At 38.7% G+C, this 25,861-nt stretch overlaps 1 protein-coding gene across 4 annotated transcripts in view; it reads left to right on the forward strand.

Annotated features, from left to right (window-relative positions):
• Nucleotides 1-25,861, forward strand: part of gria3b (glutamate receptor, ionotropic, AMPA 3b) — a 123,995-nt gene that overhangs the window by 64,832 nt on the left and 33,302 nt on the right. For all 4 annotated transcript variants that reach the window (XR_009205294.1, XR_009205293.1, XM_058396614.1 and 1 more), the window contains exons 4-8: nt 11,589-11,776; nt 21,464-21,517; nt 22,520-22,681; nt 23,936-24,103; nt 24,313-24,417. Coding sequence is in view for 2 of the 4 variants with exons in the window: in XM_058396614.1 (XP_058252597.1) it covers nt 11,589-11,776; nt 21,464-21,517; nt 22,520-22,681; nt 23,936-24,103; nt 24,313-24,417 (677 nt within the window). In the remaining 2 variants the exon portion in view is untranslated. The remainder of the gene's footprint in view (nt 1-11,588; nt 11,777-21,463; nt 21,518-22,519; nt 22,682-23,935; nt 24,104-24,312; nt 24,418-25,861) is intronic.

Raw genomic sequence — 25,861 nt, forward strand, 5'->3', positions numbered from 1 at the left:
TTAGCCTCTCCTGCTAAGTGAACCCGGAAAAAGGCCATTTTGCTCACCTACTCACTGTCGGCTCTGGCAACCATGAAATTGTAGCTGAGAGCATTCTTCATCTTCTTCTTCATCTTTTTTTCCCCAATGGAAACAAGACAAAATGCCTAGCCTTATTTCTAGCAGCTAGCAAAGGAAACTGGCTTTTAATATGATATACTTTAGGCACTATATACACAAACAGATGATAGATAGTTACAGGTATGATTCCAGATTTCGCGTCCATCAAATGCATTATTAGTGTCATCAGACATGCAGTGAATATATGTCCAGTTAAGCAGATGAAATATTCATCTGAATTAGTATTCGAGATCGCTTTAGCTTACTACTTATTGTACCACAGTGTCATTTTACCAGCATTTATAGTTCCAGCTATTCCTTTCATGCATATCTTATTTAAAACATATCTATAGATGATTTCTATTAATTAAAGCTAGATGCCATTTCCAGTGTGTTTATAAAATTGTTAAAAATCAGTAAAATTGTTATTTATTCACGTTTCACATTCACACATATCACTCCCTAGTTCCCATCCACTCTCCTCATGCATGTCTCTTCTTGCCAACTACAAAAGGTGAAGGCTTGCACGTGCTTCCCGCAAGACACGAGATGCCAACCTCTGCATGTTTTCAAACTGCTGCTCATGCTGCATCACATGGCAGCGTAATACACTGAGAGGAAAGCGTTATCTACCCTCTTCCACTCACATGAGATCACAGACAGCTAGTCTTGGCTAGTGTCAGTGTGAGGGACAGAGGAGGGAGTATAAAGACATTTATCCCACCAAGAAAGCACTGCCAATGTTGATCTCTTGTCTCCCAGTCATGTGGGCTGTGGTATTGCCGGGATTTAAACTTGGTGGTATGGAAAGTTTTGTGTAGAATCTAGAGAAATTGAGATGACAAATCGTCAAGAGAGAAACAGAAGTAGAATGATTTGGATTAGATAATGGACGCTAAGCACAAATACACATATTTATTACTATGGTTTAAAGATACTATAACTATACTCAGGGGATGTGGTAGCTCAGTGGTTAAGGTGTTGGACTACTGATTAGAAGTTCCCCATCCCTCAGCTGTATAAAAGAGATTAATGTAAGCTGCTTGGGATAAGCGAATATGTAAAATGTAGTAAAAAAAAAATCTTTCTTTTAGTCTCCTCAAATTCTTTCTTTTGGTTTCCACATTAATAGAGCTACAAGGGGTGGGCAGGTGTCTTCTAAAGTGTGAAAGACATCAATATTCATGGACATTCACACTCCCTCGCATATAGCCCCTCTGAAACAACAAGTGTCACACAAATGTTAAATTACTGTATTGTTTTGTTATGCGAATGAATGCAGAGGACAGCTTTCACAACATGTTCCATAACAAAGACTCTGGTCTAAATAATCCAATATTCAAAAGTCTTGTGAAAATATATTAATGTTATAAAAAACATTCTATAAAAAATATAGGTTTTTAATTATTATTATTATTATTGTTATTATTATTATTATTATTATTATTATTATTATTATTATTATTATTAATAATAATAATAATAATAATAATAATAACAATAATAATAATGTTTTTAAGATTTTATAAACATAAAAAATAAACAAAAATATTTAAAAAATCATGTACATATATATTCCTCATTTATTATTGCATCATAATTTGTGTTGAATATAATGTAATGAAACCTTTGGAATGAATATGCTAGGAGTTACTGAAATAATGAACAAATATCACAGCATGACGACATCTCCAGCATCCAGAAACACCTGAGACTCCTAATTGTTAAAGTATAAATTCATGGATTAGAAAACATCAATAAAAATAATGCATGTAAGCTTTATTGGTCCTGGTTTGTTTAAAAAAAAAAAAGGCTTTTTAGCTAACATGCAACATTTCTGTCTCCAACTCCTTAATGAATCCATGCGGAATCCATCAGCTAATGAGTCTGTAAGAGAATATTAGAGTAACACAACTGCAGCAGAAGCCAGGTTTAATCAGGATGAGATCGCTCTTTCTGTTGGTGTGTGTTGCCAGGTGTTCATCTGCAGTATATAATTGGTTAACGTACAATATGTAGCATAGAACATGAACACTAAAGCAGCATCCTTCTTGTTGTATTGCCTGCGCTGTGCTAAACGTGATTGATTTGGCCAGTTGGACTAATTTTCCAGCGTTAATATTTACCTCAAGCTATTCATCTTCACCGTAAAATAAGATGCCCGGTCTAATCACACTCAGATTTCCTTCATCGTAGATTCATGTTTGATTCTGAGAAGCTTCCATCCAAAATCTGAAGTAGATGAAATATTCAGAGAAAAGCTATGTAAGATATCCAATGTCCTTTTTTTACCACAGTGAGAAGAAAATCTATATTTTCAGTTCAGTTTATGACTCACTTGGCTGATGTAACGAATAATTGCATCGTGTCCATGAGTGTAGGCTGTGTTTCTGCGGAGGTGCGCTTTACACCGACCATGCAGGTGCTTGTGTGTGTCTGAGTGTGTGTGTGTGTGTGTGTAGCCGCAGGCCACAGCAGTGTGGGCCGTTGAAACGAAAGGCAGCAGCGAGGGACCCTCCATCCTGATGGATACATGCGTTTTTAAAGATATGCTTTATGCTTTGCTCTGCTTTTCCCAGCTTCATGCGTCAGGTGTCTGGGTGATTAGGACTGTGCTTGGCTTGAGATCATTTTAATTAGTGGGAAAATGTTACATCAAAGGTTCAGGTTTCTGTTTTTTTCCCCCGTCAGCCTCACTGCAATTGACAGAACTCACTCAGCAAAAGTTCCAGCATGATTCCTTTCTCATATTTTTTGTAGAGGAAACAACAGACAGGAGGGGAGACAGGTGAGAGTCAAAATTAACGATTCAGATGCTCTACTCCTTCACAACACTACTGTTTCTGCCTGGTTTAGATGCTTTATTGTGCTGAGCTTCCGGACACACAGCATCAGTGATGTACTCAGCAAGTACAAGCAGCACTGAGACAAGCATTCATCAAACATTAAGCAGGTGTGTCGTTTGCCTCTGCTGGAAGACAATGAAGATAAAGTATCAAAGAAGATCTACTCATTACGTTCATCCTAAAAAAAAAGAGTGGTGGAGGGGGTCATTTTTGAAGCACGCTTTATTTTAGGAATATAAATGATTGAGAATTTAGCACTAGCTTAAAGGCAGCAGTGGCCTGTTTTCCTATTTCTCACGTTTCAGCTTTTTTTTTATGGGCTGTAACTCAGTGCCACTTTTATTTGGATGCGTGTGGTCAGAAATTGTGTGTCCCCTAATCTGCCTTATCAAGTCGAAAAGGATCTCAGGCGGATTTTCAGGAACTTTCTATTTCGTGGTAACCTAGGGCTCTGAAAAAGTCCTGTGCCATAATCTCCTGTGCCGGGCATCTGGGCTTTATCTCGATGGACTCTATTTACTTTCAGTACAGATTCATGAACAGACTGTTGATTTCAAACAGTGGCTCCTTCATTCAGGAAGAGCAATTACCAAAGACCCACTTTCATCTTCCTTCATGTCCTTCAAGTATTGCTTTCAAAAATCATTTTTTAGAACCAGACATCACATTACATACAGTGAAACTGAACAGAATATATAACAGCACACCATAGCATCAGACTTACTAAAAATACTTTTCTGCAGCATTATATTTACAGGAAATAACATACACTTACTCTTTGATACGCTGCCGTTATCTTCTCTTGTATATTTGGTAAAATAAGGCGTTGGATAAGGAAGCTAATCAAATGAGTGGTAGAGCTGCTTCATTGGTGGTGTAGTTGTCAGGGTGTAGATCAGTATGCGTGTACCGACCCAGGGAAAACGGACAATTTACTCCTTTTGACTTGTGTGTTTAAATAAAGCCAGCCTCACAGAGACTGGAGTAGGGCAGAGAAGAGCTCAGGAAGACTGGTGACAAGTCGTACCAACTCAAGGTCTTTTAATGAGCAGCCTGAAAGAAGCATCAGCAGAAGGAAAGAAGATTAGATACAAGTAAATTCAATTATGGCTGAGCCGCCATGGGTGACACTTCAAACTTCATCCTGTTAAGATCCGGTTCAGAGCGATGAGGCTGGAGCTAATACTGTGTGCTTCCAGCAGCCTGCACGATTTACATGGTGGCGTCATTGACTGTTCTGTAAAAAGGGAATGTTCTTTTGAATAATCTTTTTTCTTTTGCATTAGGAAATAGCTTTTACTGATGCAATGAGGCAATACTAGCTTTTTTTTTCTAACACCATATTGAAATGTTCTTATTGTAGCATCGGCAACGAAGAGGTTTGACCAGGAGAGCATTTCATATTTACAACACATGCACAGGTTTTAGTGCTTTGCCAAAGAATTAACTGCATCAGTATTCAGCTGGATGGTGAACAATAACATCATATACTGGCTCAAACAAACACACAACACATATCTCACACATCTTCTTTAACAACAAACAATCTAGCAGAACAAAGACATTAAACATCACATTAAAGGGCAGCCACAGGAGCTCATGGGTATGCAAATGAGCACCCGCTTTACCACAGCACAGCAGCGCTACAATATTTTCAGATAGATTAGGTTTGCCATTATTTCTGAATATATTACTCCGAATAAACAGATAATGCGTTTTAAATGGATACATGAGGAGAGGAGAGGAGAGGAGAGGAGAGGAGAGGAGAGGAGAAGAGAAGAGAAGAGAAGAGAAGAGAAGAGAAGAGAAGAGAAGAGAAGAGAAGAGAAGAGAGGAGAGAAGTGCCATAGTGGCATAAAATTATTGTAAACATTAAAGAAACTGTAAGAAGGGAAAAGTCACACACACACACACACACACACACATGCACACATGCACACACACACACACACACATGCATGCACGCAAACCCTCATATGCACATTCAAATGATTTCACAGTTATTGCACTGGGTTATTGTATTGTATATGTTATTGAACTGGTACAGTATATTGCAGATGTAATTTCATACTGGTTGCTGCATTGCACATGCGAAATATTGCATAGAAGGTGCAATATTTGTTAGTAACTGTATCTGCCTGTAGCGGTCAGGGTCACTGTGATTTAAATATGGCTTGTAGTTTGTTTATATAATGGGAAATATAACCACATTTGTTAAATAGCAATTAAACAAAAATAATAACTGGGTGATTAAAAACTGACCTGTGAAAAACTCTATGTACGTTAATGAATTTGTGATCACAGAAATAAACACAGAATCAAGCAAACGCCAAGATATTCAGAAGAGATTGCAATTTTTCCAAATTACCACAGATTTTCCATATATTTGGCCCAAGACATGGCAAGTGACAGCTATCGTAGAAAGTAAATACATATGTGTCTTCACTGCACCGACTCCTGAGCTTTCCACAAAACAAAGCAAAAAAAACACCATGAGTTGCATCAGAAATTCTAAAAGAAATCAATCATTTTTGGCCAAAGCAATCACAGTGAACGCAGCAAACTCCTGGAGGGACTGATCTCATATCAAATATCAACACAAGTGATGTAGCTGAGGTTGAGGAACTGTTAGAACCAGCATTCACAGAACACGCTCACAATGCTAGCATTTCTGTGGGCAAAGTGGTTGATATCATATTTGAATTATTTAAAAAATCACATTTTAATTTTAAGAAATCTTCAATTTAGGTATCAATGCAGATCTGTATAATTGGAGCAACAAATAAATATACACACAGTACTGTGCTTTTCTCTTTTTATTTGCCTTGATAAAAAATAGATCTAAAATCTGTTTTCTCTAATATTCTATAGTAATAATTCTATAAATTCATTTTTATGAATGAACTTTTTGTTGTCGATCTGTTCGTATTGATGTGGATCGGTGAGCTTATGAATCGACAGCGTTGGCCTGTGGGAATCCAGCACATCATACAGAGAGACATGATGCCAAGTACACTGCTGGCACACTCCAAACTATATTTACAACATTACAGCCGAGAAAGCTTGAACTGGCACGTCATGAGTAATGTAAACAACAAACAAATGAATAGCTCTCTGTGTTTAGATAGCCTCCTAGCTGACCTCCAGATGAAAGGAAGAGGACAGTGGCTCTGCAGCGTGTTACACTCCTTTATCTCCAAAGCTGTCGACACAGCTGCTGGAGCATCAAAGATGATAATGCAGCCGCTCATCAGTTGAAGGGACTGATGGGGTAATAGGAAAAGGATTGTATAGTGTATGTGTGTGTGTGTGTTGGGGGGTTAAGTAATGTTGACCCGCTCAAACCGGCACGTGCCAGTCAGTAAAGTGCAGGGGTTCAGGGTTAAGAATGACAGAGTTCAGGCCGTGACTGCATTAACAAGCAGCCGACACTCCGACACACTCAGCAGCTTTACGGCATTTTAAAAAGAGACAGGCTCAAAGGAATGATGAGCTCTCAGGAGTGTAATCAGAAACAGCCTTCATCGTCTCGCAGCATCGCCCCAGCATGGGGAATTTATAGATCCCGATAAGGAAATCTTGTCGTCGTCTCCTGAATTTATGTGGCCCAGCACATTACATTCGCCGCACTGTCGCACAGCTCAGGCTTGCATAAAGTGGTGATTGCAGATGGCAGAGTTTTTGTTAGAGATTGCACCAATGTTAGACAACATATAGAGTAAATAAGGATATAGATATACCTGGACACTTGCCCATTCAGGCAATTATCTAATCAGCCAATCAGCAATTCAATGTGTAAACTTAGATACAGACCAAAAGCTTCAGGTTATATTCTTGTTATGGGCTGCGAGACGTGGAACCCCATGTTGTGGAGGTGGACGTGGTACTCAATGCTACTGAAGATGGTTGCACATGTGTAGCCTAAAGATACATGGGATTACTGTGAATGGTATGACTTAGAAACCATGAAGATGGCTTTGGACTGCAATTGATACAAACAGTTTTGTTGCAGCGGCTTAAGACCACGGTTGCTATGATAGCAATTGCCTCAAACATTTTTGCACTCAAGCCTCCATCAGTGAACAGTTGAAAACTCTTACAAAATGAGCTTCATGTCCAAACGTCCTGGTTACATAACTGCACTCTTTGACCATATAGTACACCGGAAAATATTTATGATCACACTATCTGGATGATATCAATGTTTATTCCTAATGTCCTCTCAGGAAATTATTTCTTGCTTCCATCACCTCTGCCTTGCTCATTGTGGATAAATTGCTAAATTTATACATTTTGAATTTATATCCTGATTTTATATGCTTCTCTAAAGCTGCTTTGTGACAAAGACCATTGTTAAAAGCTCTATTCAAATAAACTGAATTGAATTGAAGATTTCAGCTGTTCTGCCTTCATTTTCCTAATAAAGTAGCCAATAAGAGTCTATTTTGATCATCTCCTAGATGGTCTCTGGCCCGAGAGCAGCAGGCTGGTCTTTTATAAATCACTATTCACAAGGACTTTTGGAAACGTGCAGTGACAAATTCTAATTCCAGATCCAGCTCTAAAATTAATAAGCTTTCTCATTTCATAGTGAGCACAAAAAAATAGACTATTAAGTATTTCAGCACATCTGCTCAGTCCTACCCAGGTTGAAGCAAAAGAGTGCTTCTGAGTTTCCTTTATAGTTGTTTAACGTCAGGGTTTTAAATCTGGATGAAAACTTTTCTGCTGACTTAGGAAAAGTGAACACAAAGTACATCCATTCTACTGTATATTTACCCCAAGCCAGATTTCATCTCTTAATTTCCATAAAAATATGTATTCAGAAGGGGATTGAATCGGTTTAAGAATCTTAAATGAATTCTGTTGTTCCCATTCATATTGGCCTTGTAGCGCTGCACTGAGATTGTGCTGGTTTTAATCGACTGTTTCAAAATGAAAAGGCTGTTTTGATGATAATCAGGAGAATGTGGGTTGTGTCCCAAACATGTGGCCTTCTCACATACAGCTCAGGCCTAGCTAAAGATAAGAAATGAAGTCATGTTTTGTATGCTGGTTCACTGCTTAGCTTTTAGCTAAAATTGAGGTGAACGCTGCCTCACTGCCACAGAAACATTTGAATGTCACCCTGATTCATTTAATGGCGCATCAGAGCATATTAGCCTATGTGCCTAATTTGTTCTGAGAGACGAATCCTTTCTGACAAGCATGTCTGCTCTTCTCTGTGAGGCATAGTTCAAGTTCAAGGGCTGGAGATTCATTTGCTGATAAAGGATATGTACAATATCAATGACTGGGGCAGCATTCATATGAGCACACAGCCATTCAGTGTAATTCTTGCCAGAGTTAATTCAATCAAATTAGAATCTAAATTTAAATCTACTTCATAGTCATATATATATCGTTGAGTAAGAGCTGTTTGTGCTTTCTGGTCTCTCATGTGTCTTATTCATTTTAAAGGACAGCAAAAAAGAGAGGCTGTTGAGGAAACTGTTTGATATAAAATTCTAATTGTTGGCAAATTTATGGTGGATGCAAGGAATAAGACATTTTTGGATATGCTATTATAAGAAACGAATACACATGTAGTATGTGTTGTGATACAGCTCGAGTCGATTCAATATTATTCCTCACATGAGATATTTGACTGAATGGTAGGAAAGGATAAACCTAATTCCTGACATTATTCTCGCGGCTCAATAGTCATTAGATTTCCTCATTTTTACATGAAAGCATTAGGCTCAAATAAAAGGTATGTGGTATTGATGAAAAAAGAAATGGTGTGAGAAGATTACATTTCTATTGGTTTTCTCATGTGGCTGTTCTTTAGCTTAATTGCAGTAGCAAATTATGATCAGGTCGGGATATTATGCGAGTGAATGTAAGATTCTTGCTATCTTTCACACATTTGAACATTTTCACGTTTCCCGATGAGCTGGGAGTTCATGACGCACCCTTCCTTTCAGTCCCGTTTTGCTTCATTTTTTTTCAGATGGGTGGCATATGGGGCATTTGTTCTATCTGGTTGGTGAGCTTTTCTTCCGAAAGGTCATTTCGCAGAGTGTGAAGCTATGTTGTGATAGCGCCATGCTGCGCCTGAGACAGCAAGGACTGAGCTGCAAGGGACTAAGCAGAAACCTGAAGGAAAGAGAAATCCGTGTGCTCAGAATAAAGAACTTGCAGACATGACACTTTGCTTTGTCATTGACGTGTCCTTTCAGCCTGGTTGCCATTCACACCGCATTGAAGAATTTTGCATAATTCCGTATTGACCCATGCGAGCTGTGCACTTAATCATCAACAAAAATTAGCACTCCAATTCTATCTGCATGGACAGCAAAGTGTTATTGGTTCAAATGTGAAAAATAGCCCTGTTGAATGTAAGCCACATGCACAGATAAATCCCAAGGAAGGTTTGAGTCCTTACATTTTTGGTCTCAGACTGTATGAGTGCCCTCTTTCACCGTGTCTGTATTCACTGATTTTTGGATAGCCTCGGGATGGCTCACAAAACCAAATTTCAGATGTACCTAAAATCCTGCAAATTTGTTCTTGCCTTCATCTGCATCCTCATCCATTTATCATCCAATTATCTCAGCCTTACCTGGAAAAAAAAAATAATCCAATTAATTTAATAAATGCAAGTTGACAAGTAGCTGTTAACAAAGGGCTGGTTAGCATTACCCCCCTTTCTCTGTCATAATGAATAATTTAAGCAGTAGAAACCTTCATGCAATGTCTGCAACATTGTAATTAAACTATAGCTGTAGCTAGGTTGTTTCACTGGTTGGTTCTTGGACCTGAATCCAGTAGCCAGGGCAGGTGTGAAAGATAGAACCCTGATGTTGTAGTATTATTCTGTGTATTGGGAAATTCGGAAGCAAATAAGGACACATTTGCTATAATAATATAATATTTTCATTTTTTTATAACTCAGTCATAGGCTAAATGAATAGCCAAATAGTCTATGCCTTATCTTTCTGGGTCAGTTTTCTTTTTCCATCTAATGTATAGATGTAAAATTGTCCTTTTGTAAGGTCTGTGTGATGTTTGTGTGAATTGATGCTAAAGTGAAGTCCTTTATTTCCCCATGTGCCTTGTTGTTTTTGGTCCCATTTCTGCCCCATGCAAGCCATTGTTCTATGCATTGATTGTAGTTCATAGTTAAGCCAAAATCATATGACTACATTTTCCATCACCTGATGATGTCACATGACCCTTTGTACAGATGTCACGATTTGTTTCATGAGCACGAGCGTTTAAGCATTCACGTCTTGCACCTCATTCATTGTCTAGCTCTTGTCTTACATTGCTATGTTATATTCTCTAGTCCATGAGGTTGCCCCTTTCTACAGTTGTTTCTTGTTTACAGATTTACAGATTCCGGGTTCTTATCATGTTTCATTATAATAAAAATCTGCACATGCATCTGGCTCCTCTACAAATCCCTGACAACCTGTTCTTTTTGCAATTAGTTTGCTTTATTGTATCTTCTGTGTGTCTTTGTACTTTGCGAAGTCTAATCGATTGTGTTGTGCATTTTTGAGATGTGTTTCCTGTTTTCCATCTTCCATGTTTAGACCCTCACCTGCATTACTGTTTAGGACCATGGATAATCTTATACTGATTCTGACTGCCTGTGATTTAACTCACACTATGGACTATGGCTGTGAACGTTGAATTACTTTCCATTAAAATATATGTTGAGTTTCTTAAATAATATCTAATCTAGTATGACTGAATGAACACTCACTGTACTGTGGGGAAAAATCAAACCCTTGATTTTAGTATTACAATAATGTCTCTCAGCTGACTTTGTAATAGACTCATGTTTTTAATAAATTGTCAAATTTTATACTGTGCTCTGGTAAAATAGGAAGAGTTGGAGGATCAGGGTCTGGGAACATGTAGCGTGGGTTGGGGTCATTTTTTTTTTTTTTTTGACCCTGCCCCCTTCTGTAGATGTGGCCATAATATGTTAATGTAAAACAAGTTCATAGCATGTACACAGTATGTTTTAGAAATTATGCAGTCTATTGCTTTAAGAAAAAATGTATTATTTGATTAACATTACTTGATTAGAATTACTCACAATGATCTATTTTTGCATGCACAATGGAAAACACAAAGCTGAGACCAAACTAGACTTTTTCGTCATGCCAGTATATCACCCCACTATTTATTGCTATTAAATCAGTTGAAAGAATTGGATTTGGCTAGCCAGGAGCAGGTAGCCCAGTTAAACCAATATCTTTATCATCTGAGTTATGTATGGAAATGTTCTCAAAATTCCTACAATGCCATTTTTTCCTGACATAAAGGGATGCTTTGCCCATCTCACCCTGTGTCCCAAGGCCAGGAAATGCCACATGAGTGAAAATGAATTTAGTGTAAAATCTTTATTCTTTACACTATTGACTTTCTCATTTACCTCCAGTTCATGTCGCAACCTTTCAAATATCTACATTTGCCATTCTTTGTGATATGTATTTTATGTCAAAGGCCAACCTTCAATGTTGTGATGTTTCTAATATCCAGGCTTTCTGTTTTTAATAAACAAAATGTCAGTGTTGCATTTTACATGGCTCCACAGATACACTGTAAAGGGCACATGATCTAACACAATGTTGCTTTCGTCTCAAGGATTCTCCATACTGCAAGCCATAATGGAGGCAGCGGTGGCAAACAACTGGCAGGTGACAGCTCGATCAGTGGGGAGCGTGACAGACCCACAGGAGTATAGGCGCATCCTGGAGGAAATGGACAGAAGGCAGGAGAAGCGCTATCTCATTGACTGTGAAGTGGACAGGATCAACACCATCTTAGAGCAGGTAAAAGATCTCTCTTTCACTTTCCAATAATCTGGATGAATTGGCAGGTTAATAGCACCAAGCCCTGATTCCAGCCTGCATTATTTAATGCTGAAGGTGGCTACAAATCTCATTCCTATCTCAGCATGTTAATCTCTAAGTACTCTTCACATCTATCTTTGCCACCACTTCAACCATGTCAATTGCACCGCAAAGAAATGTGAGGAGTGGAGCTCAGCTCACCAGACACACAATTAAGATGAGTAGATTTGGGGGACATGTAGATGTGAAGATTCCACAACATAGGTTCTCTTTATATCTGGGCGTAGTAAGCAATGAACTCTGAATTTCTTTCTATATGTTAAATCACTGATTTATATCCATTAGCTTCTTATATTACTAAATAATAGTCACATTGTTTTTAGAAAGCTCCTATGAACTTCCTATGGATGAATATCTGACAGCTTTAAGTATTAAATTACTGTTTGCCATTGATAGTAATGTAACCAAATATGTAGATTATTCTGAATACACAGAAAGGTGGGTGCTATACGGGGGTTGTAGTATTTGTAATAGTTTTACTAAAGCTTGCCAGAAAGGTTCACATGGCATCTGCTTTACACTAAAGGTGTGCATCAGTACCGGGATCCTGAGTAATTGGTCAGATTGTGTCAAATCAAGAAAGTGGTCAGCTAGTGGGACTTACAAAGACCATGAATATTTACAAAAGCCAAGTCTGGGGCGTGGTGGTTTAATCTAGGATGCTAGTTTGTTTATACTTTGAGGGGGAAAAAACAATGTAGATGAAGCTGAGGAACTGATCAGAGTATAGCATTCACAGGCTGTGCTAACAATGCTAGCATTTGTAGTATTTTCTTTTTCTCATTATTTCAGGGTGCAGAGAGTGATAAGTTTCGTTTTTTCTAGGCCACACCCACTTTGCATACTGATTATTGGAGCACTAAACAGATACAGACACAGATAGAGGCATTGCCTTATACCCTTTTGCGTAATCATTGTTTTGTAAATCTCTGTAAACCAGAATGGAACCAGAATTTTCTAAAACAGCTTCTTTTTTAGCTTTACAAGATAGATGGATCTCATAAACTTAAACTGAGGAAAACATCCATTACAAATGTTGAAATAAAATGCTTCATTTGTGACAGTAGCTGCTATCTTTTTTTTATATTGGCTTTAACTGTAGATGTGATATCATTCAGTATTAATATATTCAACTTCTCTGCTTTAAAATTCCAATCAAAGTTTTTCCATGCCTATAAATGAAAGTCAGTTTTAAACCCAACCCCTTCCTAAGACTGCATTTGTGCTAAATATTTCAGCAGATTAAGTCAAGAGATAGATTGGAGGAAGGAGAGAAGAATTAGGGGAAATTAGAGCAGGAAGTACCAGTTATTGGCCTCCAGGGCAGACAGTATTCTTTTTTTCCTCCCACTTCAGCATACTTTGACTAAATTGAATGTAATAGGACTAATCTCCTCACACTGCAGAGGCTCAGAGAAGCTTCCGGACTTTGGTTCAGTGAATGACAGTAGGATGGAACTGCAGAGTCAGGATCAGAAATGGGCAGCCACAGGCTCCATCAGCGTATGACGCCCTGCTGCTGTGAGCGAGAGTAGAGATAAGCCACACTGAAAGGAGGAGAATCACTTTTTATTGCCAGCCAGTGAAGTATGCCTGCTCTCCTTTATGGTTTTTAAGCAAAGCTACTGAGGTGGAGGTGCCTGGGGTCTCCAGAGGCTCGTGTTTGCTTGAGAGGACATCGAGGTCCGAGGCCTATCTGTCTCAATCAGGTTGTGTGGGGAAAGCACAGCCAATGTGAGGATGATATGGCTGCTTGTAGGCTGTTCTATTTAGATGGTGTGACATGTTGTGATACAGAGTAGGCTATATTATGTTGTCTGCAAGAAACAACAATCGCCTTTTGATATTGCCCCAGCATGTAAAATTGAAAGATCCCTAAGACCTCAATCTGGAAAAATGCCCGCTTGCCGAAATGATGTGCTACTCCATATTCCCTACAAAATGTAACACATATTACAGATATTCTGTACACTCTAGAGCAGGGGTTCTCAAACTTGTTACATTCAGGGACACCTTTTCCTTTATTTTCTGCCCAATTTGGTCACCTGCTACTTCACGCCCACCAGCCAGCTCTCACCTATCATACAACAGCTACCAACTGGGGAAGGTGAGGGCTAACACCTTCTTCTTTCAAGACATGTGAAGTCAGCCAAAGGCATCTTTTCAAACTGCTGTTCACGCTGTGTCACAGAGCAGCCTAGCACACTCAGAAGAAAGTGTCATTTACCCCTTCCACATACATGAGCTCACAGATACCCAGCATTGGTAAGTTTCCTGTGATTACCTCTCATTTGCTCCCTTGGTTTCTAGTTATAAATGAGGAGCTCCTTTAACCCCAAAAGTCATATTATTTAAATGTCTACACACTTTTTTGGGGCTGTTAATTGCTGTAGTCCTATTATATACATACATTTTATAGTCATGTCTTATAGGGCCATGAATATGATTTACAGACACCTACTTTAAGAACCTCTAGTGGTTCTAGTGTACATCACTTGGACAGAAACTCACTAATTGTTTGCCCTGTTGGATTGAGAGTCCACAGGATACACTGTAGTATGCTGTCAAACATAGCTATATGAGGGATAGGATGCTGATTCTGAGATGCAGATAGTCTTCCAAATGCAGGTCTATAAATATTCACATTCACATAGAATTATGGTTAGAACTGTTAGGTAAATTATACTTATTTATATACACATTTTGAGTGATCGCACTGGCATGGCTATGCGTCACCTACAGTATCCTGAGGGTGCACGTGTCTTGAATCTATCACTTGCATGGGCTGGGATGGTGGACCCTCATCGCTTTTTGATGAAGTCTGCTTACAGGCAACAGCCTGCTCAGCTACTCTCTGAAAAATGAATCCCTGTGAATGAATGGCATCTGGGTCAGGCCCAAGGCTTGCAAGCTGTTCAAAGTCTGCAGTGGAGTTTGTAGTGTCAGACAGATAGATGGAGTATACCAGACAATAGACCAAAGCAAGACAACAGCACTGAAACCTGCTTCAGGAAATCCTCCTAACATTTGCCACACGCAGAGGAAGGGGGTCATTTTAGCTTTGTTTCTCCGAGAAGAAGGAGCTCTAGATAGGCAAGATGGATGCTCTTGATTTTCTGCTGCCACAATGGTGAAATTCATGGTGTGCATCCTCAGTTGTGGATTAGAGGGCCCTCATTTCCACACTTACAGCTGCTGGTCATTTGTCGTATGGACAAGGACTCAGAGAGGAACAGCAGATAAGAGACTGTCAAACGGATTCTGCCTAGAAACCCGACTCGGAGTGGTTTTGATCTGATTTTGAGTTCCCTCTGGAATTTCATTCAACAGTAGCGATTAAGGGGCAGATGTGGTACGGTTGCCTCTTGAGTGTTTTGGTCAATAATATCTCAAAGAAAAATAAAATCCTTTACATTATAATATATATTGAGTACTATCCAATAAACATTGAGAAAGGATCAAATGGTGGTTTACAGTCTAAAAATGCCATATCCAGGTCATACCTTCTCTGTTATATATATGAATCTCTCATAAAATATATGCTGTGTTCAATTTGTGTCTACTCTGTTAATGCTGTGGTTTCCTGCAGTAATAGCAAGCCATTTCTCCTTTCTGTATAGCTGGTTCAGTCGCAGAACAGGATTAAGACATGAAACCCTTTTTCATTTCACATAAGAATGGACAGAAGAAGTTAGTACACTGAAACAGTATCTTAAAGTTAGAATTGGGAAATAAGGACAATGACTCAATCCATAATCCATAATTTAAAGAAGGTTTTTTTTTTTTTCATTTAAATGTCACCTGAATATTTTATATCAGTACAAATTCGTTTTAATAAAGTCAATAACCTTGCTCCTGTGGCATTTTTTCATAAATGATTTTGCATTCATTTAGTCTTATGTTGGTTGCAGGATTATTGCACCACTTCAAAATGAATCAGTGACTGAAGCAGAAACACTGATTAGATTTGAGGAAAGGTTTTGAACTCATACCTTCTGGTTTTCAGTGGCAGAGGAAAAAAAAAGCTCCACCAGACCCCCACTTCAGAAACGTTTCTGAATTATCATAAAATCAAAGCTCCTACTTTTCCCATTGTGTTTAAAGTTGTCAGTCAAGATTAATTTCAGCCAAAGCTCAATGAATGTAACCCCATGAAAAAAGTGCTTAATAAAAGAGTCCCAGTCGTGCACAAAGGAATGTGTTGAACATCCAAAGCTCCAGATTACTTTGATTTGACTTCTAACATTCACATTAATTGATTGCTGTCTTCCCCTGCTACTTTTTGTGTTTGCATAGACAGCAAAGACTTTCCTGCCAGTGAAATCAAAGAAGCAAGTGATCCCACCTCAGCACATTGACACTAGCATGTAAAACTGGGCCAACCCAGAGAGGCCAGGAATAGCAGTGAGCTGGTTCCCTTTGATTTGAAGCAAGCCCAAGAAGGCTGAGGCTTTAAAAGCTTTGCTACAGTTTGTAGCTCAAGGGACCATTTAATACCTCAGCTCAACGAACTTAGTAGTACGAAAGGGTTAAGCTATGGACATCCAAAACACTCCCACTGCTTCCATTCAGTTTCAAAGAGTAAGTGATATATGTAGTCTGCTTAGCATTTTAGCACTGGGTCTTGAATTGAACAACAAAATGAATGCAGGATGGGCCAAAAAGGTTTGATATAGCCATCACAAGTGGAAATGAATCAAATGCTACAATGCTTTATTGTCTCTGAGGGGTGATGCTTAGAACCTAATGTCCTTTATGCACAGCTTTAGTTGTACAGCGTAGGATTATTCTATCCCTTTTTTAATCATGTTTTTACACTCCAATCACACTCTGAGCATAGGGACATTGAGGTGACAGCTTGTACAGTACTGGCGGTTTTATTGCAGGAGGTGAAAAACAAGGGTATATCTGGTTTTATAACGTCATTTTTTTCCCTCTTATATCATTATCATCTGATTTCAATCATTTTCACTGGACCTTTCAATGCATTTTATGGCAACATATAACAAGATTGCCATTTCTGGGTCTATTATCAACTATACAGATTATGCAGTGATTTTATTCATTATCATCACCCCCTGAAATGAAATCCTGGCTATGACCCTGCTTTCATGGGCGACGTTTTTTACAAGTTTTACTATGGAAGGAATTCATACTAGACTCCACACTATCAGTGAATAGATTCACTGATGTTATCACTGAACACTGAATAAACAAAAACTATATTAATACTGGGTTGGGCCTTCATCTGCTTTCAAAATAGCTTCTATTCTTCTTAGCATGAATTCCACAAGATGTTGTAAACATTCCCTTGGGATTATATTACACAATTCATGCAAATTTTTCAGTTGCAGATTTGTTACGAATCTCTTGTTCTACAACATCCCTAAGGTATTTTATTGTATTCAGATCCAGTGACTGGGAAGCCCACTGAAGAACACTGTCATGTTCATGAAACCAGTCTGACATGCAATACTCTAATAGACTGTGGCATTTAAGTGATGATTGATATTAATAACTCTAAAGTGTGCCAAGAAACATTCCCCAACACCATTACACCACCTCCACCAGCCTGGAATGCTGACATAAGGCAGGTTGGGTTCATGGATTCATGTTGTTGCTTCAGCAGAGATCAAGATTCATCACACCAGGCTACATTTTTCCAGTCTGTCCAACTGTCCAGCTTCGGTGAGCCTGTGCCCACTGCAGCCCCAGACTTCTGTTCTTGGTTAACAGTAGTGGAACTTGACATGGTCCTCTGCTGTTGTAGCTCATCCACTCCATGGTTTGACATGTTGTGCTTTCTGAGATGCTTTTCTACTCACCACAACTGTACAGAGTGATGATCTAAGTGTATCACTCTGGCCATTCTCCTTGGACCTCTCTCATCAACAGAAATGCATTTTCACTGGATGCTTTTCATTTTTTTTCTTTTTCTTTCTTCTGAGTTTATAACAATATAGGATAACTACAGCTCTTCTTCTATGTTAATTAGAAAGCATCGCCACACTCATCCTATTTGTTTCTTGGCATAAAAGCATGCTTTATATTGGAGAAAATAAATGAGTTCTAGAGCTAATCAGAGCCACTTTGATTAGTTATGCCTCACAACAACTGTTACATTAGGAAGAACTGATGATGCCATACATGTGTGATCAGATTGACAAATGCTTATATATAGTCCAGAGATTTGTATAATAAATGTGGGAGTAGACCCATTTTGGGATTCCTCAATTTGGTTTGTAGGGTTTTACGGTGTTTAAGGTGTGTCTGACATTTTCGGTAACCAAGAATATTACATTTTTGAATGTTTTTATCTCAGTTATGAACCCATTTTTGCCCATGAGTATGACAAAAAAAACACCAACCAGAAAATGCAGCCTCGATGATTATAAAATTTTACTTTTTTAAATTTGTACTTAAATATTATTACTATCATTAGTATAATGTCACGCCTGTAAGATTATAAAGATCCCTTATCAAATATAAAGCTTGTTTCATGCCGAAACACCACAAGCCCAGCAATACACTTTAAAGAGTGTACTTTAAATGGATGTCTATTTGGGTTATGAATTTTCTCTCACACTGAGAGGTTGATTTCCTGTGTTAAACTGCAAACATCCAGGCTCTCAGTATAAAAGGGCAATCACATAAGCCACAGTAGTCTGGTCATGCATACTGATTATCATTCACCCATACCTAATTTTGAGTCTAATTTTGTCTCATCCAATCTATGGCCTTTGCAGACAACTTCAAATATCTAATGCAGGTCTAGCATTTGTGCTGAGCAGCATTTTAGTTAAAGGTCAGGCACAAGCTGACATGACCAAGCAGTTCTGAGCCTAGACTTTTATTGAATGTCCAGAGCAAATGTATTGCTATGCCTTTTATTCCACGACTTCTTGAATTATTCTCCCTTTTTGGGCCTTGAGAATAGACTTGAGCTTTGGGTGAGCACAAGGTCATGCAAGCCCATCTTTGCCAAACACAAGGTAGTGAAACTCTTTTCAAGGACAAGAAAAAAAAAAAACACTTCCTGCCTCAGGGGGACAAAAGAGAGATGGAGCAGGAGGTGGGATCAATGTGTGGCACGGAGGCAGTGAAAAAGAAGATTACAGTCACAGTGAAAGTGGCATTTACTACACTTTAACTGTAACCACTCCTCTAATCCAGTCTCCTAAATGCCTCTCAAGGCAGCTCCTACAGGAATAATCCCACCTCAAACCATCATTCTTATTTATTAGCAGGATTCCAGTAGTCCTATGCAGTGGTTATGAAATATTACACAGGCTTGTGCCTCTAAGCTCTTTGAGATTCTGAAGACACCTGCAGTACAGGAGTGTTGCTGAAGGCCAGAAAGACAAAAGACCTCTCAAGGTTAGTGGATAGACTAAAGCACAGATTGGAATGCAGAGGCTACAACTCAGCTTGACTTGGCTTCCAGCCTTGTATTTGGAAAGGCAAATTAATTAGCTCATGTGTGCACTGTTTTTTGTAGGTTTTTTTCTGCAGAAGTGCTGAAACCTGCGAGAGGTGAGGCCAGGATCAGGCCTCTGGAAGGAGCAATGTCATTAAGCCCTTGCTGTGCCTGAACTAAAGTTGTAGAGTGTTCCTGCTGGTTTGCAGGTTGTGAGGCAGTGTTCTGCAGCCAGCTCCTGCTCAGGTGCATGAGGACCCACAGCATGATCTGTGTGTGGGAGAGGACTGATACAGTCACTGGCTCCAGCCACCTTTACCAAAGCCAAAAGTCAAGGCCATCATGTTGAACAACGATTATCACTCTCACTCAGCGGCACAGAGACTTGAGATCTTCATCTCAGATACTGCCGATGAAGCGTTAGCTATCTATGATTATATCAGCAAAAGGATCACTTGTCAGGGAGATATGTAACTGGATCCAATGCACTTTTTAACGCACTTTTCTTCTGCACAGCCCTGATACAACTAATGAAGCATTACATAATTATTTCATGAGCTTACGCATCGTGTGTTGGATTAGGCGAAACAAAAATGTACGGCACAGAAACCACTCATCTAATTTCATTTTGATCTTACACCATTCTTGGCACGTGAATGGTAAGGAATGTTTGTTAGATATCTGTAATGCCTTCTGAGCTCGTTAGGATTCATTTGGGATCGAAAAGTCCCATTTTTCTGCAATATGCCATTGTCAATGACTCCTTTATTCAACATGCTGTCATCTTTCTCTTGTCTCGCCCGGTTCTTATTTCTTCCCTCTCTGCACTATTTCCCCTCCAGACTTTCTGTGCCTCTCTTTCTCTCCCCTGGCATGACTTGAACTTGCTGTCACAGTCAGAATGGACTGACCTACTTGAGCAACCAGATAAGATCAGATTAGTGGAAGCAAAGCTCTGCTATCTCATGTGCCATTCCCTTCAGGCAGTGAACAGTCCACTGCATCAGCAAAGGAGCCAGGCAAATGTGTTGATTTGAATTGCTTGACATTTCAAGCAAAATCATAGAATGTGATGAGCACCGAGTTTTTCCATTCATATTCAACAAGGTTCAAATAATAATAATAATAATAATAATAATAATAATAATAATAATAATAATAATACATTATTTTATAATGGAAGGTTAATGGCAGTTCCATTTTCACTGTTTAATGAATGCTGTTAAAAACATTAACACAAAAAGAGATATTTTTCATCCATAAAACTAGATTACAAATAAAGCTCTAAGCAGGAATGAATTATAGTAAAGGACAATGACCACCCTGAAGATGATTACAAAAGCATGACCTAATTTGATTTTTCTTCTTATACCACAACAGTTTCCCAGCAAATTCTCTCTCTCTCTCTCTCTCTCTCTCTCTCTCTCTGTGATAGAAAATTAATCAACACATTCTGACCAATCTGAATTGGCTTTTTAACATATAATATAAATCTGCATAGAATTTATTCTTATGGAAATTGGGCAACCATTATATATGGTTACTGTGATAACAGGAGATGTGTAAACACAATCAATTTGCCTGAATATTGCAGAAAACTTGATATTTCATTAAATGCAGCAAAGCATTAAAAAGTACAAAGAAAAACAGCTTTGGGAAGACATTCTTCTATCTAGTCACCGAAAAGTTGTTCCAATATAATGGCTGCAATTTTGAATGTGCATTATATGGTGGCATTTATTAAACACTTTTGATTTCATTATAAGCGAGTTTTGAGTAAATGAGTTGCGTGTTCTTTTCCCAGTACAGAGAATTGTTTTGAAATTTTTGTCTCAAGTAATTGCATATACTCTACTGATACAGCAGAGAGACATTAGGTTTCAGTGATGTTTTTCGAGTTGAAAGTTACACCTAAATAGGACATAACCATTCCTGGCTATACACAGAAAAGCACACACTGAAGATAAAACTAGTCTTTTTATTCACAGCATGACAACACCTCAGGCAGCCCTCCTAGAGAGAAGAGACATCCATCAGCATTTAGCTCCTTTGTCACCTCGCAGGAGGCCGCCACTGTGTTTAAGACGGTCTGCTATGCAAGCGGCACTGAGAAAGCTTAACACAGCTCCTTGTATCTGCCTGATGGCTCTTACATGGATGGCTAACCATTATTGATTCTCCTCCCTCAGGTTGTGACCCTGGGCAAGAACAGCCGAGGCTACCATTACATCTTGGCCAATCTGGTGAGTCTCACCCACAAGCTTTGTCCCCCCTGGGAAAGTAAGAGAATATATATCAGTCAAGCAGAGATATGTAGGAAGAACTGTAACATGGCCTACTCTGGGTAGGTGTAACTCTATAACTCTGGAATAAATTTATGACTCTGTGCTCGCTATACTGTATGTACCACTCAGTGTAGGACTTTTGTAGCTCTTATTTTATGAATAAAGACACATGTCTTGAGCCAGGGATTCACTGATCTACTGAACAGGGAGCTGGTTTTCCATGACAAGAATTCCCTGTGTGATTAAGCAGTTGTCGATAATGTGATGTTTGGATGAAATAAGAACCAGCACTGCATTATAGCTCTGGGTAAGGCTGTGGAGAAGAAAAAATAGATAGACAGAGAGATAGATAGATAGATAGATAGATAGATAGATAGATAGATAGATAGATAGATAGATAGATAGATAGATCTATATTTAAATTTATTTTTTTATTTATTTATTTATTATAGAGATATTAAATTTATAGAATAGTGCTAATAGTAGTTATTTTTACTTAATTGCTTAGTTTTACCATATGGTACATACACAGTCTTTTTGCCCTACAGTTACACACATCTGCAGATCTGCAATTTACTCACAATAATCATACTGTTCTATCACTTAAAGTTAGTTATATATGCATTTTTATTTATTTTTTTCCCATATACTTTCTTCCCTTTCACACCTGTGTAGTAAATTCTATTAATGAATTAATTTATTTATTTGAAATTGGATTTGTGGTATATTTTTGTTTGTAATTTTATTGTTTTTCATTCTTGTAAAACATTTCCTTTCCTACTGTGTATGGCTGAATTTGAATTATTTAGTGAAATATTCATGAAGATGCATGGGTATGCCTGCATGTAGCTCTAAAAAACACTAACAGCAAATCTGTACTGATTTCTAATAAGTGCCTTCATTTTATCCAACAGTTGACTCGTTTTTTCGCATACTTTATTGCTTTCTTTCTCTTTTCAGGGCTTCTCCAACGTGAGCCTGGACAAGGTATATGTCGGCGGCGCAAACATAAGTGGCTTTCAAATAATCAATCCTGAAAACGCTGTCGTGCAGCAGTTCCTTCAGCGCTGGGACCGGTTAGATGAAAGAGAATTCCCAGAGGCGAGGAACACACCTCTGAAGGTAAGCCTTTCATGTTGTACACTAGAAAAAGCATCATTATGCCTTATCGAACAGCCTTCTGTTTTCTTATTTCTGTCTCTGTTCCCTTCTTCCTTTCGCTTCTCTCTTCTTCAGTAGCCATTGCTACTGCTTACTCTTTCCTCCCGTCTTCTCCTCTTTCTCATATCCTTTTCCTCATCTGCTTTCCCACCCCCTCACAGCAGTCGATTTATTGATGTCCAGTACAAAGCCGGGTTAGAACCGAAGCTTCAATTTACATCTAATTAAACAAAAATCAGCAAAGAGATGGATTTAAAGTGGTACTTCAGTGAGTCATACAGATGTGGGCTGAAACAAAATATCCAAACAGGTCAGAGAAAGTTCTAGAGCAGGATTCTGCATGAGATGCTTAAAAGTAATAATCTAGTATTTATGTATAATAGCTCGAAGTAGCAGTAAACAAAAGTGGACCTGATCTGTGGGTCCGCTTTCCTCTACAACGCCGCTCACACTGATACTTCCTTAAGTTACTTCCAAGCATTTCGGGTATAAGATTTCTGGGTGTAATAGAAAACAAAAACTATTGCTCACTGCAAATTAGTGGATGTCAGTGCGTTCCAGGCTTGTTCGGTGAGATGCAGCGTAATTACAGGTGTCACCTCACAACAACAATAGGACTGAAATACTGTTCCACACAATGCTAAACATTTTACACTTCACTGTAATTAGAACCCAATTTAGAGCTGTTTCCACAAGCAGAAACAATGCACTTTTGTAAATATGAATAGAACAGCATGGCATGAATCTTCTTTCTGTTTAATGTCAGACCAAGTTATGATTATATGTGGTGACGCATTGCAATTATCCTGTATAGAACACTGTAAGCGAGATACATGTACATGCATAGGATAAGCTGCTTGTTTAATGGAAGGACATATTGTTGTTCTTGCTTAATACGGAAGGTTTGTGAAGTGTTAACTGAACTCAGATCCAGCCCTCGAGGCTTCATTGAGCAGCTATGTAGTTTTCTGCACACACTGCTAATACGGCTAAATTAATCCACCTGATTTAACTCACAAAGGGCTTGATAATGAGTCCTTGAGTTGCACCAGGTGCTTAAGAAAAAAAAGAAAGCATTAATTGGAGCAGTGCACTAGTTCCCATTGAACAAGACAAAAGGGAGGATGTAGTCCAGGTTGTCCCAAAGACTCAGAATAGACAGAATGGACATTGAGGAAGGTTGTGAAGTAACCATGTCCTGGTCTCTCTGTGCAGTACACCTCTGCGTTGTCGTACGATGCCATCCTGGTGATTGCAGAGGCCTTCCGGTACCTGCGGCGCCAGCGCGTGGATGTCTCAAGGCGGGGCAGTGCTGGAGATTGCTTGGCTAATCCAGCAGTCCCCTGGAGTCAAGGCATCGACATTGAGAGGGCTCTCAAAATGGTAGGAAAATTCACTCTGAATCAGCTCAGCTCTGACTTTCTTGTACTCCTCCCAATCCAGTTCCTCAAAATGAACTGTTCAAGCATGCCTGCTCAGCGTGCTGCTGTAAATGACTCAGTTGCAATGCACTGCCACCTTCCATTTGGCCTTAGAGGCTTGGAATGCTGCCCATTATTTCGTCAGGTTTCATCCTTACTTTTCCTTGACAGGTCCAAGTGCAAGGGATGACCGGCAATATCCAGTTTGACAGTTTCGGCCGCAGATCAAACTACACTATCGACGTTTATGAGATGAAAGCAGGCGGGCCAAGAAAGGTATGCAAACAAATTGAAATCCTTCTAGATATCATAAAAGCAGAGCTAGAGAGAGTTTGCAAATGTCTGTCCTTTAAATGTGTCGTTTTCCTCTTGGAAGGAGACTGTAGATGCCACTCAGGTTATAAAGTGATTCTGACTCGCTGTGGTTAGAAATGAAATGAAATTGGAAGTGAATTTGGATGTGGCATAACAAAAACATGCATATTGTAGAAAAAAAAAGATATTCTTTAGCCAATGAAGAATAAATATTACAAGCCAGAGAAAAACTACTCTCCCTCTTATTATTATTATTATTATTATTATTATTATCATCATCATCATTATTATTATTATTATTATTACAGCCCAGATCACACTAATTTATAATGTAAGTAAAGTGTAGTAATTGACTTACTCACAGGTCTACCATAAGCGACTCTTCATTGTATAATATACCACACCGTTTGTGACAGAAACCAGTCACTAAGGTTTTACCTCAAAAGATGTTTTTCTACAGTGTGATAGTGATCTCAAAATCAAGCAATAATTATAATATTACTATTAATAATGAAGATACACCAAAAAAAAATGCCTATGGTAATCACCCAGTATAAAATCATTTAAGCACAGGATCAGTTCACGTATCAACTCTGTGTCATCTCGATTTTTAGTTTATTTCTTCAGAAATATGAAATATCAGTTTGCTATTGACAGTCACAAAGTGAGAAATGATTCCTCATAGCTAAAGCTGACTAAAGCCTTGCTTCAGTTAGCATAGCAACTGAAGTGTAAATGTGAGCATGCTGTGAGCATCTGAACAGTAGGAACAGTCTAGTGCTTTATGGGACACTGTTTGTCCTTGCAGTTTATATTAGGGCTCAATTTCTCCCACTTCAATGGCCTTTCTGTTCTCATCACAGTCTGACGCAATGCTAACACTAGCATTCCTTAACACTATTGATGGCCATCTAGGTCTTGTGCTACAGCATTTCGAAGCACTCGTTTAGCAATGCTTGTTAATGGAAGCAAACCCATGCTGTATTTGAGTGACTTCATCTATTAATCTGAGGATAAACAAGTAACACTTCATGCCACCAACTAGCATTTAAGCAGCACACTCCTCCCATTTCCTTGTTTTCTTTTTCTGGCTGCTCAGCTGTGCGGTTTTGAGAGCTGCCCGTTGCTTGTATAGTAAGCATTCTCCATATTTAAAAGCTGTCTGCCAGACACTCCTACTTCCACTTCCATTTAACAGGAGGCAATAGCAGCTCAGGCACCTAATGCCATTTTAATGAACATAGTCTTATGAGAGAACGCCTTTATAGCTTTATAGATCTCCGGCAGCCTCTTTAGCTTCTTGCCTGTACATGAAGTAATTATTTTAAAGGAGGGGGAGAGAAAAAAAACGTGGGCTGAGCAAAGCATTAATGTGCTTAAAATGGCTGTCGTTTTGATAATAACG

Source organism: Hemibagrus wyckioides, linkage group LG08 (genome assembly GCF_019097595.1).
Source record: "Hemibagrus wyckioides isolate EC202008001 linkage group LG08, SWU_Hwy_1.0, whole genome shotgun sequence".
Taxonomy (NCBI): domain Eukaryota; kingdom Metazoa; phylum Chordata; class Actinopteri; order Siluriformes; family Bagridae; genus Hemibagrus; species Hemibagrus wyckioides.